The sequence below is a fragment of the Cervus elaphus genome, chromosome X, assembly GCF_910594005.1.
Source record: "Cervus elaphus chromosome X, mCerEla1.1, whole genome shotgun sequence".
Classification (NCBI taxonomy): Eukaryota; Metazoa; Chordata; class Mammalia; order Artiodactyla; family Cervidae; genus Cervus; species Cervus elaphus.
This window is the reverse complement of record NC_057848.1, coordinates 24,853,463-24,873,791: the sequence shown is the minus strand read 5'-3', so window position 1 is coordinate 24,873,791 and position 20,329 is coordinate 24,853,463. Positions and strand designations below refer to the sequence as shown.

General features: G+C 46.3%; 1 protein-coding gene and 1 long non-coding RNA gene across 4 annotated transcripts; both read left to right on the top strand.

Annotated features, from left to right (window-relative positions):
- Positions 1-8,586: 8,586 nt before the first annotated feature.
- LOC122689787 lies at positions 8,587-13,852 on the top strand. The gene is made up of 3 exons (XR_006339924.1): positions 8,587-8,781; positions 12,080-12,082; positions 13,816-13,852. It is a non-coding gene; the product is annotated as an uncharacterized LOC122689787 (long non-coding RNA).
- A 3,478-nt stretch (positions 13,853-17,330) lies between these two features.
- On the top strand, positions 17,331-18,794 carry LOC122689786 (cancer/testis antigen 1-like). Of its 3 annotated transcripts, none has more exons than XM_043896518.1 (3): positions 17,331-17,820; positions 18,149-18,265; positions 18,474-18,794. In XM_043896518.1, exons 1-3 carry the CDS (start codon positions 17,480-17,482, stop codon positions 18,601-18,603), a joined length of 588 nt encoding a protein of 195 aa, XP_043752453.1. In that variant the 5' UTR covers positions 17,331-17,479; the 3' UTR covers positions 18,604-18,794. The 3 variants fall into 3 exon arrangements, with proteins under 3 accessions (XP_043752453.1, XP_043752454.1, XP_043752452.1); XM_043896519.1 differs by having other exon boundaries at positions 17,334-17,820; positions 18,149-18,269; positions 18,474-18,605; XM_043896517.1 differs by having other exon boundaries at positions 17,336-17,820; positions 18,149-18,274.
- Positions 18,795-20,329: the final 1,535 nt, after the last annotated feature.

Here is a 20,329-nt window from a genome sequence, read left to right as displayed (position 1 = left end):
TAGTCAGGGCCTTCGTAATAGGATCAGGGTGTTATTTTTTGACAGCTTAGGCTATAAGGGACAGTATCATGGCCTCAGTTAGGGGCAGTGTCAGGGTTAGGGGCAGGCTTAGGGCCTTCATATAGTATAGTTCATACCTTAGCTAGGGACAGTGTCTGAGGCTTAGTTAAAGACAGTTTCATGGCTTCAGTTAGAGATAACTTGAGGGCCTTAAAGAAGTTCAGGCTGTTGCTTAGTAGCATCTCAGGACCTTAATAGGGCTAGCGTCAGGTCCATAGTTATGACCTATGTTGGGGTGTTAATTTGGGACAGCATCAGAGACCTACTTCAGGACATATTCAGGGCCTTAGTTTTGGACAGGATCATGGTAAAAGTAGGGATTTTGAGGGCTATTGGGGACATCATCAGGGCATTATGATGAGTCTCAGGGTGTTATTTAGAGGCAAAATGAGTATGTTAGTTAGGGAAAGCATCAGAGAATTAGTTACAGACAGTATCAGCCCCTCAGGTAGAGACTTTGTCAAGGCCTTAGTGCCTTGAAGTGAGGGAGTGCATCAGGAGTGCATCTTCAGTGCCTGAGTGAGGGAGGGCATCAGGCCTTCACCTAAAGACAGAGTTAACGGCTTAATTTGGGAGAGTTTCAGGGCCTCAGGGAAAACTCGAAGACCTCAGTTAAAGACATATTAGACCATTTGTCCCAGGGACATTGTCAGGGTGTTCGTTACAACAAGCATCAGGGCCTTAGTTAGGGACAGAGTTAAGAGGACAGTTTTGGAAATCTAAGGCCATCACAGACAGCTCAGGGCCTTAGTGTAGGGCCAGAGCCTGGTAGTGAAGTCGAGCAGGAACCTATGGGGCTCCTGGGCCCAGAAGCCTTTCCCATGTCTCCTGTTTCTTTGTTGAGAATAGACTTCCAGCTCCATGACCTACCCTGAGCTCCAAAGGGCAGATTGGAGGAGGTGCTAATCAGGGAAGGGAGGGGATGCAGAGAGAAGGAAAGAGCACTCAAGATAGAGTATTGTGTCTTGGTTCAGGGTCCTGTTTGTGTCAAAAGGGATACACATACAAAATGTCTCTAAAGTCTTTACCCAACTAAACATCCTCTCCAGCAACATGGAAAACTGTAGCATTCTTCATTCCAGAGAAGCTCACCAAGAGACCACCTGAGGCCAGATGAAAGGAGTTCAGGCCCTGTATACACCCTAATCCTTCTCAACAGCTCTGCCCTTTAACCATTACTATAAAGTGAAAGTCACTCAGTCTGACTCTTGGTGACCCCATGGACTATAGAGTCCATGGCATTCTCCAGACCAGAATACTTGAGTGGATAGCCATTCCCTTCTCCAGGGAATCTTCCCAACCCAGGGATCAAACCCAGGTCTCCCACATTGCAGGTAGATCCTTTACTAGCTAAGCCAGCAGGGAAGCCTTAAGAATCTAGCCTATCCCTTCTCCAGGGAATTGTCCCAGCCCAGGAATTGAAGCAGGGTCTCCTGCATTACAGGCACATTCTTTACCAACTGAGCTACCAGGGAAAACTATATAACTATAGCTATAAAACTCCTAAGCAAATCCTCCTGCCTTGGGGCACAGTTTTTGAGGGCATGAGTTTTCTGTGTCCCTCTTTGCTGGCAAAGCAGCAACGCTATGGATTTCTACTTCACCTGAAACTCTGTCTCTGGGATTTGGTTTAGCACAGGTGCACAGAGATGGCATTTTGGGATCAGATTTGGTGCTCAGTGTGGGGCTGACTTGGGGATGGCCCCTCTAGGCGCTCTGACTTCATCAGATGCTCCAAGGTTTTCTCCATGCCAGCCTCTTTCAAGGGAGTGAAGGGTTGGAGAATTCAATTAGAGGGCAGATCCCCTGGCATTCATGCCTGGAAAGATCGAGACCTAGTCATACTCCATCTGACATTTGGAACTCCAGGGCAGGAGCAGACAGCATAAGAGGGACTGCCATAGCAGCTGCCACATCCAACTTTGCCTTGAGGACGATTCTCTTGTAATCCTGCCTGTGCTGTTCTGAATGTCCTACTCCAAGGGATTAATCTGGGAAACCAGGAAAGTAGCACTTGAGATGTTGTGAGAACTAAGAGAGTGTGTGATAAGTCTCCGACATACGCTCTGTGGTTCTGTAGACTTAGGGTAATCTTGGTTCCCATTTTGGTGGTTGTTCATTCCAGGAAATCTCATCTGGTAGGTGCTTCTGAATTCCTTTGCTTTGAAGTGATCTGCATTTGTGTTTCAAATAACTCTTCACTCTGTTTATCTAGGTACTGTATGGCATATTTTGGATGGATGGGTGTGAGAGTTGGACTATAAAGAAAGCTGAGCACTAAAGAAATGATGCTTTTGTACTGTGGTGTTGGAGAAGACTCTAGAGAGTCCCTTGGACTGCAAGGAGATCCAACCAGTCCATTTTAGAGGACATCAGTCCTGGGTGTTCATTGGAAGGACTGATGTCGAATCTGAAACTCCAATACTTTGGTCACCTGATGTGAAGAGCTGACCCATTTGAAAAGACCCTGATGCTGGGATAGATTGAAGGCAGGAGGAGAAGGGGACAACAGAGGATGAGATGGTTGGATGGCATCACTGACTCAATGGACATGAGTTTAGGTAAGCTCTGGGAGTTGGTGGTGGACAGGGAGGCCTGGCATGCTGTGGTTCATGGGTCACAGATTCGGACATGACTGAGCAACTGAACTGAACTGAACTGTACAGTGCTTTTAGAGCCAGGCCCAAGTGAGGACCAGACACAGGGTTGAGTGAGGATCAGAATCAGGACTGTAGTTAGAGAGTCAGGGTTGAGTGAGGGTCAGAGTCATGTCCACATGAGGCAAAGAATAAGGGACACAGTGGGGCCTGAGTCTGGATGTAGAGTAAACTAATTCAGGATGTAGTGAGCCCAGAGTCAGGGCAAAGTGAGAAGCAGTGTCAGAAATTAAGCAGAAACCTGTCAGGACATAGAACCAGCATCAAAGTGTAGTCAGGTGCAGAGTAAGAGCATAGCAAGGAGCATAGTCACATCATAGTGAGGTCCAGAGACGTGCCATAGTGAGGACCAATGTTGGGGTGTAGTGAGGACCAGGGTCAGGATGTAGTGAATTCATAGTCTGGATGTATTGAAGACCAGAAACGGGCCAGTGAGAGGACCAGCAGCAGGCAAGCAGAGGACTTGGGTCCTGATTCTGGCCAACGAGAGGACCTGGGAGTGGGGCACTAGCAGAGATAACCTGGGATGGTAGTCCATGGAGAGGATCTGGGGGGGTGGTGACCTGAGGGAAGCAGTCAAGTGGACCTGGAAGAGGGGCATTGGAATTGGATGAGGCAACGGGGCACGGGGTCTGTGGAGAGGACCTGGGGGGACAGGGCGGGGGTCTGTGGAGCAGACCCGGGAGGTGGCAGTCTCAGGGCATAGAGAGAGGAAAGTTATGAGGACTAGTCACAGGCAGTGTCAGGCATAGAGAGGAAAGATGTTAGTGAGTAGTGAGAGGAAGAGTTAGAGTATATAGAGAGGAAAGGTGTCAGAATACAGTGAGAGGACAGGTGTCAGTGTGTATTGAGAGCTAATGTGAGAACTAATAGTGAGAGGCAGGGTCAGGCCTATATAGAGAGAGGTTATGCATCAGGGCATAGTGACAAATAATGTCAGGGCATAGAGAGAGAATATGCATTAGTTGTGGTGAGGCAGTCAGGCATAGAGAGAGGAAAGCAGGGCATAGTGATGAGAGTGTCAGGGCATAGAGAGATAAAGTGTGTCAGGGTGTAGTGACAGGTGGTGTCACAGCATAGAGAGTGGAGAGACGTCACGGCATAGTGTGAGGCAGTGTCAAAACATAGAAGAGGTGGCAGGGCAACGTGTGAGGCAGTGACAGGGCATAGATAGCAGAAAAGTGCCAGGACAGAGAGAGAGGAAAAGCATCATGGCATAGTGAGATGTGGCTTCAGGGCACAGAGCAAGGAAAACGTCAGTGCATAGTCAGAGGCAGTGTCAGGGCATAGTGCATCAGTACTTCCAAAGAATATTCAGGACCGATTTCCTTTAGGATTGACTAGTTGGATCCCCTTGCAGGCCAAGTGACTCTTAAGAGTCATCTCCAACACCACAGTTCCAAAGCATCAATTCTTTGGCACTCAGCTTTCTTTATAGTCCAACTCTCACATCCATACATGACTACTGGAAAAACCATAGCTTTGACTAGACGGACCTTTATTGGCAAAGTAATGTCTCTGCTTCTTAATGTACTGTCTAGGTTGGTCATAGCTTTTCTTCCAAGGAGCAAGCTGCATTGAATTTCATGGTTGCAGTAATCATCTGCAGTATTTTTGGAGCCCCCTAAAATAAAGTCATTCACTGTTTCCATTGTTTCCAAATCTATTTGTCATGAAGTGATGGGACTGGATCCCATGATTTTAGTTTTCTAAATGTTGAGCTTTAAGCCAACTTTTTCACTCTCTTCTTTCACATTCATCAAGAGGCTCTTTAATTCTTCTTCATTTTCTGCCATAAGGCTGGTGTCATCTGCATATCTGAGGTTGTTGATATTTTTCCCAGCAATCTTGATTCCAGCTTGTGTTTCATCCAGCCCAAGGTTTCTCATGATGTACTCTGCATATAAGTTAAATAAACAGGGTGATGATATACAGCCTTGCCATACTCCTTTCCCAATTTGGAACCAGTCGGTTGTTTCATGTCCAGTTCTAGCTGTTGCTTCTTGACCTGCATACAGGTTTCTCAGGCGACAGGTAAGGTGGTCTGGTATATGAATCTGTAAGAATGTTTCTCAGTTTTTTGTGATCCACACAGTCAAAAGCTTTCGTGTAGTCAACAAAGCAGATTTTATTTTGTGGAATTCTCTTGATTTTTCCATGATCCAACAGATGTTGGCAATTTAATGTCTGGTTCCTCTGCCTTTTATAAATCCAGCTTGAACATCTGGAAGACTCTGGTTCAATTCCTGGCTTGGGGAGATTCCCTGGAGAAGGGATAGGCTACCCACTCTAGTATTCTTGGGCTTCCCTGGTGGCTCAACTGGGAAAGAATCCGCTGGCAATGCAGGAGACCCTGGTTCAATTCCTGGGCTGGGACAATTCCCTGGAGAAGGGATAGGCTACCCACTCTCGTATTCTTGGGCTTCCCTGGTGGCTCAGTCGTAAACAATCTACCTGCAATTCAGGAGACCTGGGTTTGATCCCTGGGTTGGGAAGATACCCTGGAGAAGGGAATGGCTACCCACTCAAGTATTCTGGTCTGGAGAATGCCATGGACTCTATAGTCCATGGGGTCACCAAGAGTTGGAAGAGCGACTTTCACTTTATAGCAATGGTTAAAAGACAGAGCTGTTGAGAAGGATTAGGGTGTGTACAGGGCCTGAACTCCCTTCATCTGGCCTCAGGTGGTCTCTTGGTGAGCTTCTCTGGAATGAAGAATGCTACAGTTTTCCATGTTGCTGGAGAGGATGTTTAGTTGGGTAAAGACTTTAGAGATATTTTTATGTGTATCCCCTTTGACAGAAACAGGAGCCTGACACAAGGCAAAATAGTCTATCTTGAGTGCTCTTTGCTTCTCTCTGCATCCCCTCCCTTCCCTGATTAGCACCTCCTCCAATCTGCCCTTTGGAGCTCAGGGTAGGTCATGGAGCTGGAAGTCTATCCCCAACAAAGAAACAGGAGACATGGGAAAGGCTTCTGGGCCCAGGAGCCCCACAGGGTCCTGCTTGATTTCACTACCAGACCCTGACCCTAAATAAGGCCCTGAGCTGTCTATGATGGCCTGAGCTTTCCCAAACTGTCCTCTTAACTCTCTCTTTCTAAGGCCCTGATGCTGGTTGTAATGAACACCCTGACAATATCCCTTGGAAAAATGGTCTAACGTGTCTTTAACTAAGGCCTTCAAGTTTTCTCTGAGGCCCTGACAGTCTCTCTAATTAAGCCATTAACTCTGTCTTTAAGTGAAGGCCTGATGCCCTCCCTCAGTTAGGCACTGATGCTATTTCTAAGGCCTTGAAAAAGTCTCCGCCTGAGGGGCTGATACTGTCTGTAACTAATTCCCTAACTCTTTCCCTAAATAACATCCTCGTTTTTCCTCTAAATAACACCCCGATACTCATCCTAATGTCCTGATGATGTCCATGATAACCCTCAATATCCCTACTTTTCCCATGAATCTGTCCTTAATTAAGGCCTTGAATATGTACCAAAGTAGGTTTCTGATGCTGTCCGTAACTAACACCCCGACACTAGCCCTATTAAGGTCCTGAAATGGCTGCTAAGTAACAGCCTGAACTTCTTTAAGGCCCTCAAGTTATATCAAACTAAAGCCTTGAAACTGTCTTTAAGTAACCTCGAGACACTCTCCCTAGTCAAGGCCTGAACTATACTTTATGAAGGCCCTAATACCATCCCTAACCCTAACACTGCCCCAACTGAGGCCATAATACTGTCCCTTATAGCCTAAGCTGTCACAAAATAACACCTTGATCCTAGAACAAAGGCCCTGACTATGTCCTTAAGAAAGTCACTGAAGTGCATCCAACTAACAGCCTGAACTATCTCTTATTCAGGCCATGAACTTATCTCTGAGGTCCTAACACTGTCCCTAATTAAGGCCCTGTTTCTGGCCCTAATTAATGTCCTGTTGCAGAATGTTAATCCCTGGTACTCTTGCTGTTAGCCTTTGCCCTGCTAACAGAGTTTTGCCAAAAGAATGCACTGGTCATAGCAAACCCCCTCTTCCAACAACACAAGAGAAGACTCTATACAGGGACATCACCAGATGATGAATACCAAAATCAAATTGATTATATTCTTTGCAGCCAAAGATGGAGAAGCTCTATACAGTCAGCAAAAACAAGACTGCGAACTGACTGTGACTCAGATCATGAATTCCTTATTACCAAAATCAGACTTAAATTGAAGTGGGGAAAACCACTAGACCATTCAGGTATGACCTATATCAAATCCCTTATGATTATCCAGTGGAAGTGACAAATAGTTTTAAGGGATTGCATCTTATAGAGTGCCTGTTCTTCTAGGCAGAAGAACTATGGATGGGGTTCATGACTTTGTGCAGAAGGCAGTGATCAAGAGCATCCCCAAGAAAAAGAAATACAAAAAGGCAAAATAGCTGTCTGAGGATGCCTTACAAATAGCTGAGATAAGAAGAGAAGCTAAAGGTAAAGCAGAAATGAAAGATATACCCATGTGAATGCAGAGAATAGCAAGGAGAGATAAGAATGCCATCCTCAGTGATCAATACATAGAAATAGATGAAACCAATAGAATGGGAAAGAATAGAGATCACTTCAAGAAAATTAGAGATACCAAGGAAATATTTCATGCAAAAATGGGCTCCAAAAGAAGCAGAAATGCTATGGACCTAACAGAAGCAGAAGACATTAAGAAGAGGTGGCAAGAATACACAAAAAACTATACAAAAAGGATCTTCATGATAATTTTGATGGTGTGATCACTCATCTAGAGCCTGACATCGTGGAATGCAAAGTCAAGTGGGCCCTAGGAAGCCTCACTATGAACAAAGCTAGTGGAGGTGATGGAATTCCAGTTGAGCTATTTCACATCCTAAAAGATGATGCTGTGAAAGTGCTGCACTCAATATGACAGCATATTTGGAACACTTGGCAGTGGCCACAGGACTGGAAAAGGTCAGTTTTCAATCCAATCCCAAAGAAAGGCAATGCCAAAGAATGTTCAAACTACCACACAACTGCACTCATCTCACATGCTAACAAAGTGACGCCCAAAATTCTCCAAGGAAGGCTTCAATAGTCTGTGAATTATGAATGTCTAGATGTTCAAGCTGGATCTGGAAAAGGCAGAGGAACCAAAAATAAAATTGCCTCCATCCGTTCAATCATCAAAAAAGGAAGAGAGTTCCAGAAAAAAATCTACTTCTGCTTTACTGACTATGCCAAAGCCTTTGACTGTATGGATCACAACAAACTGTGGAAAATTTTTCAAGACTTAGGAATACCAGATCACCTTACCTGCCTCCTGAGAAATCTGTATGCAGGTCAAGAAGCAACAGTTAGAACTGGACATGGAACAATTGCCAGGTTTCAAATCAAGAAAGGAGTACATCACATCAAGGCTGTATATTATTACCCTGCTTATTTAACTTCTATTCAGAGTACATCAAGTGAAATGCAGGGCTGGATGAAGCACAAGCTGGAATCAAGATGGCCGGGAGAAATATCAATAACCTCAGATACAGAGATGACACCAGCCTTATGGCAGAAAGTGAAAAAGAACTAAACAGCCTCTCAAGAAATTGAAAGAGAAGAGTGAAAATATTGGCTTAAAACTTAACATTTAGAAAAGCAAGATCATGGCATCTTGTCCCATCACTTCATGCCAAATGGATGGGGAAACAATGGAAACAGTGACAGAGTTTATTTTCTTGGGCTCCAAAATCACTGCAGATGGTGACTGCAGCCGTGAAATTCAAAGACCTTTGCTCCTTAGAAGAAAAGTTATGACCAACCTAGACAGCACATTAAAAAACAAAGACATAAAAAAAAAAAAAAAAAACAAAGACATTACTTTGCTGACAATTGTCCATCTAGACAAAGCTATGGTTTTTCCCGTAGTCATGTATGGATGTGAGAGTTGGACCATAAAGAAAGCTGAGTACTGAAGAGCTGATGCCTTTGAACTGTGTTATTGGAGAAGACTCTTGGCAGTCCCGTGGCCTACAAGGAGATCAAGTTAGTCAATCCCAAAAGAAATCAGTCCTAAATATTCATTGGAAGGACTGGTGCTGAAGCTGAAGCTCCAATCTTTCTGTTTTCCTCATCTCTCACCAGCTGCCTGCCATTGGCCAGTCTAAGATTCTGTGATGCAGTGGTCCCACATAAGACGTGCTTGAGGTGGCTTACCTACAGGAGGACGGTCACGGCCATCCCACCCTCCAAGGGGCAGTGGCTCAGGGTGGGAATCTCTCAGCCAGTGTCTGACCTCAGGTTCTGTGTCCCTATTTGTTGTAAAACCCATGGAGTTACTTGAATAACATTTTTAAATGGATCTCCCCCTTGGAATATTTATAAGGTAAATTTTTACAAAATTAAAATTCAGGAACAACATTATTAGAATGAGCAGGAAGACACAAGATGTCCCCCCCAATGATCTATTACTTGGGTGATTTTACAATTCTTATGAGAAAACACTCACTCTCATCACCCTCTAGGCATCAGCATGAGGTAGGAATTATCTGCATTCTTTATTTATCCCTCTGCTTCTTTCAGAAACTTTCCTTCAGGAGAAATCTCTGGGTTCTTCAGGAACTGTGAGTGGGGACTATCAGGCAAATCTGAGACTGCAAAGCAAGAGGAAAAGAGAAGGTGAGGAGATGAGAATTCTTGATGGATAAGCAGGGGCATCCATGTTCAATCTCAACCTGAGAGTCTGAGTTAGTATCCGGTGAAAGGAAGGATCACCAGGACCTGGCCCCATGGGCCTTGTCACCTGGTGTGAGGACCAAACTGCCCTGGCCACTTTCAGAGAAATAAAGAAGGTAGAAGAACACGATGGGAGCCACATTGGAAAAGGTCCCTGCCATGAAGTAAGATGTACTTTTCAAGAAAGTGAAGGATGGTCTCTTGGTTCTCAAAGACTTGCAAAGACTCTGTGTTGTTCTGGAGGCACATTGAAGCCTCCAGGCTTTGAGGGCAGTGATGAGAAGGAATGGGGCTCAAAACCATCCAGCACTCACTCCTTGAGTGTGCTGAGGATGACCAGCGTCCACCTCAAGGGTACTGTGGGGCCTGAAACCCCCTTATCACCTTGGATGCGAGTGGCCCCACGGGCACCTCACCGGACCAGTGGGGGTTTGGCTGGTAAGCTACAGACCTTTATCAGGCACATGATCTTCAAACATCTTGTGCCATTTTGGATGGCGGATCTTTTTCCTTACTCCTTTTGTGCACAACAACTTTTGTTTTGAAGAAGTCTAATTCATCTCTTTTGTCTTTTGTTGGTTGTGCATTTGGTAGCAGATCTAAGAAATCATGGCTAAATCAAAGGTCATGAAGTTTTTCTGTCATGTTGTTTTCTATGGGGTGTATAATATTGGTTCTTATATCTAGACCTTTGATCCATTTTGAGTTGATTTTGTACAGCAAGGGAAATAGGGGTCCAACTATGTTCTTTTGCATGAGGGATCTGGTTGTCCCAGCACCTATGCTAATAGTTGGGGGAAAATATTTGCAAATGATGCCACCAAAAAGGTCTAATTTCCAAATTACACAAGCAGCTCATGCTTCTCAAAAAAAAAAAAATCAAAAAGTGGGCAGGTCTAAATAAACATTTCTCCAAAGAAGACATACAGATGATTAACAGGCACATGGAGAGAAACTCCACACTGCTATTTATTAGAGCAATGCAAATCAAAACCACAATGAGGTGGTTTTGATAGTCATAGTCATCAGAATGGCATCGATAAAATGTCTATAAATAATTAATGATGGTGAGGGGGTGGATAAAACAAAATCTACACTGTTGGTGGAAATTAGTGCAGGCACTTTGCAAAACAGTATGGAGGATCCTCAAAAAACTAAAACGTTGCCATATGAATGAGCAATCCCATTCCTGGGCATATATCCAGAAAAAGCTATAATTCAAAGAGATACATTCACCACTATGTTCATAGCAGCAGTAATTACAACAGCAAAGATGTGAAAGCAACCTACTTCTCCAACAACTGGTGAATGGATAAAGATGTATGCATGTGATCATCATGTGTGTGTGTATACATATGTGTGTGTGTGTGTGTGTGTGTATGAGCATCTCCCATGCACACATGAGGTACACACATTATTTAACTTATTTTTGCAGGTATGTGAAAGTAGTTAATATCACAAAACTGCATACTTAAAATGAATTAAATGGTCAATGCCATGTTTTGTATTTTTAACGACAATCAGAAAAAAAGTGTAGTAGTCATAATTGTTACAACATAAATGAATATTGAAAACATCCTTAGTGAGAAAAGCCATAGCATAAAAGGCCACCAAGATCCCATACTCATCTTGTCTGCTTTAAATCCATCAAGGCCAAAAAATGAGGGGAAAACTCAGGAATGGTTCCAGGAAAAGAAAACTGGATCTGGATGGAAAAAGATATCTTCACACAGTTGGGACAGTAGGTGAAAGTGGAAGTGGGCCTGTGTACAACAAAGACCCAGTGCAGCCAAAAAGAAAAAATAAAACAAAAAATAACTTTTAATTTTAAAAAAGTCTATCAACAAAAGAAAAAAAGTAATGTGGACTTTCTAAAATAAAAAATAGTTCTACTCTAAGGAACACCTTATTCAGCAAATGAAAAGATAAAGCACATACTGCATGCATGCTCAATTGCTTCAGTCATGCCATACTCTTTGTGACACTATGTGCTAGAACCTGCCAGGCTTCTCTGTCCATGGGAGTCTCCAGGGAAGAATACTGGAGTGGGTTGCCACACTCTCCTCCAGGGGATCCTCCCAGCCCAGGGGTCAAACCCGCAACTCCTATGTCTCCTACATTTGCAAGTGGGTTCTTTACCACTAGTGCCATTTCCAAAACACATATCTGAATGAGGATCTGATTCAAATTATACCAAATGACCTCTTTAAAATTTGGTAAAGATTGAAATACACACCTGGCCAAAGAAGATAAAGAGATAGTAAACAAGCATACAAGAGGTCACTCAAGATGCTGGTGGAATGCATGGACAGTCAACGTTGGAAGACAGTTTGGCACTTTTCTCCAAATCTAAACACTCTCACCTTAAGATCCAAGGAGTGTACCTCTTGTATTTAGACAACTGGTAAGCAAAACTGTGAAAGAAAAACTATCATCAAGTAATGTACGAGAGCTCTATTCATAATAGTTAAAATCTTAAAGATATCAGCATGTCCTTCTATAGATGCATTCATAAGTAAATTAGGACACAGACATACCAAAGGGAGCCCAATACAGTACACTGAAAGCATGCCCATTTGACAAAAGGATTATTTTGTACTGATTAATTTTTAAAAAACAGCAGCACCAGGAAAATCTTAGAAAACCAAGTAGAAAGAGATTGTATGAAGCAGATTTACACTTATTAAGGATATCTCCATCTGAAAGGGTGTGTCCCTCTCTGGGTGAGGAATTGAATGATGAATATGTATCAAGAAAAGTTTGTCTAAGATATGGACCTATGCATATAGGCAAAACCACCATACCCTAATTTACTGTGCTTTACCTAATAATATCCCTTAAATGGCTTCTTCCATTCCCTAACCTCCTCCTTTTATTTTTAGTTGATGATAGCATTTAAAGTAAATTCTTGGGCCAGTCTTAGAATGCAAAAGTCAAGAGATACCTGAGTAACAGGCAAACTTGGCCTTGGAGTACAAAATTAAGCAGGGCAAAGGCTAACAGAGTTTTGCCAAGAGAATGCACTGGTCATAGCAAACACCCACTTCCAACAACACAAGAGAAGACTCTACACAGGGACATCACTGGATGGTTAGAATCGAAATCAGATTGACTCTATTCTTTGCAGCCAAAGATGGAGAAGCTCTAGACAGTCAGGAAAAACAAGAATGGGAACTGACTGGAGCTCAGGTCATGAAGTCTTTACTGCAAAATTCAGACTTCAAATGAAAAAGTAGGGAAAATCACTTGACCATTCAGGTATGACCTACATCAAATCCCTTATGATTATCCAGTGGAAGTGAGAAATAGATTCAAGGGATTAGATCTGATAGAGAGAGTGCCTGAAGATCTACGAATCGAGGTTCTTGACATTGTGCAGGAGGCAATGATCAAGACCACTTCCAAGAAGAAGAAATGCAAAAAAAGGCAAAATGGTTGTCTGAGGAGGTCTTACAAATAGCTGAGGAAAGCAGAGAAGCTAAAGGCAAAGGAAAAAGGAAAGATACACCCATTTGAATGGAGAGTTCCAAACAATAGAGAGAGAGATAAGAAAGCCTTCCTCAGTGATCAATGCAAAGAAATAGAGGAGAATAACAGGATGGGAAAGACTAGAGATCTCTTCAAGAAAATAGGAGATACCAAGGGAACATTTCATGCAAAGGTGGGAACAATAAAGTACAGAAATGGTACAGAACTAACAGGAGCAGAAGGTATTGAGAAGAGGTGGCAAGAATACACTGAGAAACTATACAAAAAAGATCTTCATGACCCATATAATCACGAGGGTGAGCTCACTCACCTAGAGCTGGACATCCTGGAATGCGAAGTCAAGTGGGCCTGAGGAAGCATCATTACAAACAAAGCTCATGGAGGTGATGCTATTCCAGTAGAGTTTTTTAAAATCCTTAAAGATGCTGCTGCGAAAGAGCTGCACTCAATATGCCAGCAAATTTGGAAAACTCAACAGTGGCCACAGGACTGGAAAAGGTCAGTTTTCAATCCAATCCCAAAGAGAGGCAATGCCAAAGAATGTTCAAACTATAACACAACCGCACTCATCTCACACCATGGCAAAGTAATGATCAAAATTCTCCAAGCCAGGCTTCAACAGTATGTGAACCGTGAATGTCCAGATGTTCAAGCTGCATTTAGAAAAGGCAGAGGAACACAGAGATCAAATTGCCAATATCTGCTGGATTGTCAAAAAAGCAAGAAAGTTACAAAAAATCATCTACCTCTGCTTTATTGACTAGCCAAAGCCTTATGCCAATTGATGCTTTTCAACTGTCATGTTGGAGAAGACTCTTGAGAGTCCCTTGGACTGCTAGGAGATCCAACTAGTCCATCCAAAAGGAAATCAACCCTGAATATTCATTGGAAGGACTGATGTTAAGCTGAAACTCCAAGACTTTGCCCACCTGATGCAAAGAGCTGACTCGTTGCAAAGGGCCCTGATTTGGGAAAGATTGAGAGCAGGATGAGAAGGGGATGACAGAGGATGAGGTGGTTGGATGGCATCACCGACTTGATGGACATGAGTTTGGGTAAACTCTGGGAGTTGGTGATGGACAGGGAGGCCTGGCGTGCTGTGATTCATGGGGTCGCAAAGAGTAGGACATGACTGAGCGACTGAACTGAAATGACTTACAAACTGGGCCACCTGAATCATTTCCTCGACAAGTTCACTGACACCATCCACTCATGCCTGCTGCGAGTCCTTTCCCACTCCTTTCAAACAGGTCCAGCTTAGCATCTGCAGCCTCTGACACACCCCCCTTGCATGTGTTTCAACCTAAATATCAGCTTTATTACTGATGAAACTGATTGGGAAGAACGTGGCTTGGGCATCTGAGCCAAGTCAAGTTGCTGACTTCCTCCAGACTGGCGGAGACCTGGGGATGGCCGGCCTCAGGAAAACATGGGCCCCGAGGATTGATCCACTTTCCCAGGCTGCTGCCTCCCATGGTCCGCTTCATTCCCTGTCACACTCTGCCATGTGTGACAGACCCATTTTCTTCCGTACACATTATCTCTCAGATTTGCTTTCTCATACTGTGTCAGATTATCTGTCACACACACTCTTTCTGGCATATTCCCGTGTCACTCTATAATGCCTTTTCCATCACACTTATCCCTAACCCTAACCCTACACCCGATCTCTCCTAGACTCTCTCTCTCTGACACTCTGTGGGCCACACACTTATGCTCTCATGGTATCTCTGAGAGAGTTATTTTCGTCAGGTTGCTAGGGAGACCAAGGCTCTTTAAGGAGGAGGTGAACATTCTTTCTTTTTCACATTCTTTTTCCTTAGACACGGAGGCCTGGTAGGCAGCAGAATCTCTTGCTCAAGGACATGCTTTTTTTTTTTTTTTTTTAGCTCAGAACCTATGTTATGGGAGAAGGTCTGGGTAAAACTTCCATGGCCTTGAGCTCTGGGTTAACCCATTTCTTCTGGTTAATATCCTGCTGATAAATCCTGGGATGTATGTTATGGGAAAGGGTCTGGGCAACATTTTTGTAGCCTTGAGTCATCCTTTTACCTATTCTCAGCAGCTAGCAGAAGCGTATATAATGCTCTGCTTAAACTAACAAACCGGGTACTCTTTCTACTCCGTTCTGATATCTATGTCAGAAGCCTTTTCTATCCCTTTCACTTTAATAAAATTTCTACTACACAAAGCACTGAGTGACTGAAACTGCGTCTCTTGGTTCCAGAATTAAAAGTTCTCCTTTGGAGACCACGAATCCGGCGGCACTGTTCACCATTCTCCGTACACGTTAAGTTATCATCTATCATCTTGGGCGCTCACTACTGCTATCACTGCATCTTAGTTTCTTCCCGTCGCATTCTGTCCTTTTAAATCCCTGTCCCAATCACACATTCCCTCTGTCACACTCACTCAAAACCATGCACCTGTCACAGTGGTAAACTCTCTGAGAAACTCATTCTATCATACAGTGTCTTTCCTTCATACTTCTGTCACTCTCTTGTCACACACATTATTTGTCATTGGCACTATCATTTTCATTTGCAGATCTCACCATTCAGACCCAACTTAAGCCCAGTGCCTGCTGGAGCACTACGGTCATCATATTTTGAGAAATGCAGAAACCAAAATGCACAAGACTTTGAGCCGCTGGTGTTGGGGAGAGAGTGGGTGTGTGTGATTTGTGTGGAGGAGACCTGCATCATGGGAGACAGGATATCAACATGGCAATAATGTCTGAAAGCTGACCTGATGGACGAACACATGGAAAGCACATGAAACAGTGCATGGACTGTAGCAAGTGTTAGCTATCACTATGGATGAAGAGCACAGGTGCAGATGTGGAGAGGGCAGAGGGAGGACACTGGTGGGTCATGTGGCTTAGCCCCTCGCCCTCTAGTCCATCGTAGTCTTGTGAGATCCCTTCTACAGCACAACTGCCCTTACAAATGTCCCCCCAACCTGACAGTGGGCCCCTGAGGGAGAGATGTGTCCAGGCTCCCCGCTGGGGTCCTCTAGGCCACGGAGCAGGGGACAGACACAGGCAGTAGACAGGATCTACCCACACCCTAAAACTGACTCGGAGTCAGAATGGAGAGAAACTGGGTGGGTGGGAAGGCAGGACAGGGATGCCCCACCCCTGGGCAGCCACTCCCGGGGCCTCTCTCCCTGCGCTGGTGGAGGGGGAATGCTGCAGGCCTTAGATGTGAGGGTTGAGAGGACTCTCCAGCCCAGGGGATGGGGATCAGGGACGGGGGAGGGCAACAGACTGGGCGGGGTCCCGGGGAACATTGCCCTTCCCCCAGTCCTTGAGTGTATCTGGTTCCTCCGGTGCTTCTGAGGGGCCCCGGGCAAGCCCCCAGCCTGGAGTCCCTGCAGTCTGTGTGCCTGGAGCCCCAGGCAGCCCAGCCCCATGCCGTCCCCAGTGTGTCCAACAGCAGTCCCCGCTTCCCTCCCCAGGCAGGCAGGCACGGCAGGCTCCACATCCCTGCTATCATGCCTCCAGGGCCAGGCCACCCCACTCCCATGTGAAGCCACCTGTGCAAGCATGCACACAGACACACATGCCCATGTGAATGCAACTCAACCGTGCTCTCTTTGACACGCACACACACACACCTGCACACAGGGACAGACCCATGTGCATGCACCTGACCACACGCTCTCTCGTGACCACACATACATGCCCATGTGCAAGCACCTCCACACACAAACACATGCACACGCCTATGTGCATGAATCTGTGCTTGTGCTCTCTCTCTCTGAAACACACCCATGCACATGCCGACGGGCAGGCACCTGTGTTAAGGGCACTCTCTTGGGCGCACACACAGATACACACACCTATGTGCATGCATCTGGGCACGTGCTCTCTCTCACAAACACACGTGTACACGTGCCCATATGCATGCACCTGCCCATGCGCTCACGCACACAGACGCACATACATGCACGTGAGCTATGTGTGAGACACCAGAGGGACAGACCGGCCCTGACCCAGGGGTTCCCGACTCCCTTCTGGGAGTCGATGTCAAGGACCTGCGCTCAGCAGGATGGTCACCTGTGAGCGACGCCAGGCTGGCAGCAACACAGTCTTGGAGGTGCACGGGGACCGGGGCTCACTTGGGGTTTGCAGGCTTGGAGTGGAAACAGTCAGGGGCCCTGAGGAGTGGGGCGGGGTCTGTTTGAGCATGCGCACTGAGAAGCTGCCCCCACACTAAAGGGTGGAGCGCCACCCAGAGGCCTCAGGGCTGAGTGGTTTACCAGCTTTCAGGCCCGAGGCAGGGCTGACACAGAGGGCCCAGACCACGTGGGTGGGCGTCTGCGCACGCACATTGGGGCGACATGGCGCGCAAACATGTGACGTTTCAGCAGGGGGCGCCGTTTTGCCCGAGAGCCTGCAGTCATCGCGGGAACCAACGGTCGGTGGGAACCAATCTTGAGGCAGGACCAGGGTGTGTTTCCTCAGGCGCTCTGCCGATCCTGAATTGCAGGTCTCATCACAGGGCTGGGTTCTGTAGGGACGGTTCAGACTTTCCCGCCACGGAGGGCAGGGGAGAGCGGTTCAAGATGGACCCTGAGGCACACGGTGGAGGAGCCATGAGGGCAGCCGATGAAGACGCAGGCGCCGTGGCCTCTGCAACGGGCACAGCACATGGTGGCCAAGGTGTGCCAGGTGGTGCTGGTGGCCGCCATGGCCCTGGCGACCCAGCTGGCCCTGGAGACGCTGTCAGTCGAGGAGTCCCTGCCGGCTCCGGCGACATGGCTGATCCCAGAGACCCCAGCACTGCCGGAGAGTCAGGTGGCGCAGCCGCTGCCATTCCGCAGACCCCGGGGGCACCCCACGCACCAGGGCCTGGCGGAGACACTGCACCCGGAGCTGGAGTTCTGAGTAACCGAGTCTTCCAGTTGTATCCTATTTCAGGAGCCCCGGTGGGGCCAAAGGGCCGCGCGGGTCGGGGTGTGGGCTAGGGGTGGTTTGGGGGGGTAGCAGGCAGTGGGGCCTAAACTGTAGGACGTGGGTACTCTGGGGGGCTGGAGGGTATGGGTCAGAGGTGGTCTGGCTGCCAGGGGAAGGTGGTGAGGAAAAACAATCTGAAGGGAGCCAAAGGATCCGGCGGTGATGTCCCCGGTGTCCGGCGGCTGCCTTGTGGGAGAAGGCAGGTCTCCGTGAGCAGGAAGCCTGACGTACAGGCAAAATGACTCGTGTGGATGGTGCCTTAACTGTATCTCCACCAGCAACCTCGCCGTGCCTTTCTCATCGTACGCGGAGGCGGACAACGCCCGCTACCTCCTGACTCGACTTACTCAACTGCGATGGCCGGTTCAGAGGGAGCTCTACGTTTGTGGCCGCATGTTGGTTCTGTCAGTTCTAAAGGGGGCCGGGACGAGGGAGGGTGGTGGGTGGTGACCAGTCTCGGCCCGGGAGGAGCCATAATGGAGGGTTAAGCCTAGAGGAGAAGTGTGGTGCTCTGGGCTTGTTGGTGTGCGGGGACAGAGGGAGGACATGCTCCTCTTCTTCCTTCTCGGCGGGAACTTGAATTTCATTTTCCCTCCCTTTTAGCCGATTGACTGCTGAAGACCAAGCCTTGCTCCAGACGGCCATCGCCTTCTGTCAGCAGCAGCTTTCCGTGGTGATGTGGACCTTGCTGAACTTTGTGCCTGCCCAGCCTCAGCACAGAAGAGGGCTTTAAACCTAGCCTATGTGCCCTAGCCTCAAGTGTCCTTCCTGAGGGCATTGCTTTCTGCAGTAGTTTGATCGGGCTTCAGCTTGTGCCTGTGGTGCTGTTTTGGGCGGGGGTGGGGGAGGGGCTCAGGGTCCACATGGTTTGTTTGGTGATTGCTAACTGCAGAAAATAAAAGTGAGCTACTGTGCTGTCTCTGACTTTAGTTTTAGCTTGTTCACTTCCTAATACTGCATTCATCTTCCGGTTGGAGGGGAGGTTCTGAGATCCAGATATTCAAGGAGCACAACATAAGTGAAGACAATGTAAGAAGTGGGAGAATAAGAATGTTGTGTATTGCCATTCACTATTGATTTTGGAATATTTTGTCAGTTTTATAGTTACATTTATATATTAAGATATAATACCAGAACGTCGCTGTTGTTGCTCAGTCTCTAACTAGTGTCCAACTCTTTGCAACCCCATGGACTGTAGCAAACCAGGCTCTGTGTCCCCACTGTCTCCTGGAGTTTGCTCAAGTTCATGCCCATTCTGTGGGTTATGCTGTCAAACCATGTCATCCTCTGTCATCCCATTCTCCTTTTGCCTTCAGTCTCCCCCAACATCAGAGTCTTTTCCAGTGAGTCAGCTTTTTGCATCTGCTGGCCAAAGTGTTGAAGCTTCAGCTTCAGCTTCAGTCCTCCCAATGGAAATCCAGGACTGATTTCCTTTAGGATTGACTGGTTGGATCTTGCAGTCCAAGGCACTCTCAAGAGTATCCTTGTATCCTGAAATCATGCTAAACTCATTAACTAATTGTAATAGCTCTTTCGTCGATCCCTTTGACCTTCCTACATAGACAATCATTTTGTCTGTAAAGAAATACACATTTCTTTCTTCCTTTCTAATTGATGCATTTTAACTGATTTCTGTTAAAATTAAATCCCCGGCACTTTGGCCACCTGATGCAAAGAGCCGACTCATTGCCAAAGACCCTGATGCTGGGAGAGATTGAAGGTGGGAGGAGAAGGGAATGACAGAAGACGAGATAGGTGGATGGCATCACGACTCCACGGACATGCATTTGATCAAGTTTTGGGAGATGGTGAAGGACAGGGAAGCCTAGCGAGAGCAGTCCGTGGGGTCGCAAAGAGTTACACTTGACTGAGCGACTGAACAACAACACACTGATTTCTGTTATAATGGATTGGAGTTTCCTGCTTCTTTGCCTCCTGGTAATTCTACATTGGATGCCAAGCATTATCGAATTTCCCTTGCATGCTTGATATTTTTCTATTCCTAGACTTATTCTTGAGCTTTATTGTGAAATCCTGTTAAGATGCTTGGAAACAGTTTGATCCTTTTGGGTCTTACTTTTTCAGGTTGGCTCTTTAGGACCAGAGCAGATCTTAGTGTGGGATGAACTTAATGAACTGAAATCGTCCATGTCTGAGAAGGCTATAGCTGGAAACAAGGACTCTTTAAAAAAAAATTTTTTTTCATGAAAATTATTTGTTTACTTTTGGCTGTGCCGCCTCTTGTTAACTGTGTGCAGTTTTTCTGTGCTTGCAGCCATCGGGGGCTACTCTCTACTTGCTGTGCTCAGGCTCCTCATTGTCGAGGAGCACGGACTCTAGATCGTGGTGAGCTCAGTAGATGTGGCACACGGGCATAGTCGCGCCGGGAATGTGGGATCTTCCTGGCCCAGGGATCGAACCCATGTGCCCTGCATTGGCAGGCTCTAGGTGCTCCAGCT

Bases quoted from the DNA above. Each gene is read 5' to 3' on its own strand.
- LOC122689786 (XM_043896517.1), top strand. From the start codon at position 17,480: ATGGACCCTGAGGCACACGGTGGAGGAGCCATGAGGGCAGCCGATGAA. The intron at 17,821-18,148 runs GTATCCTATTTC...TATCTCCACCAG, and splicing joins AGTAACCGAGTCTTCCAGTT to CAACCTCGCCGTGCCTTTCT. The intron at 18,275-18,473 runs GTCAGTTCTAAA...CCTCCCTTTTAG, and splicing joins TGTGGCCGCATGTTGGTTCT to CCGATTGACTGCTGAAGACC.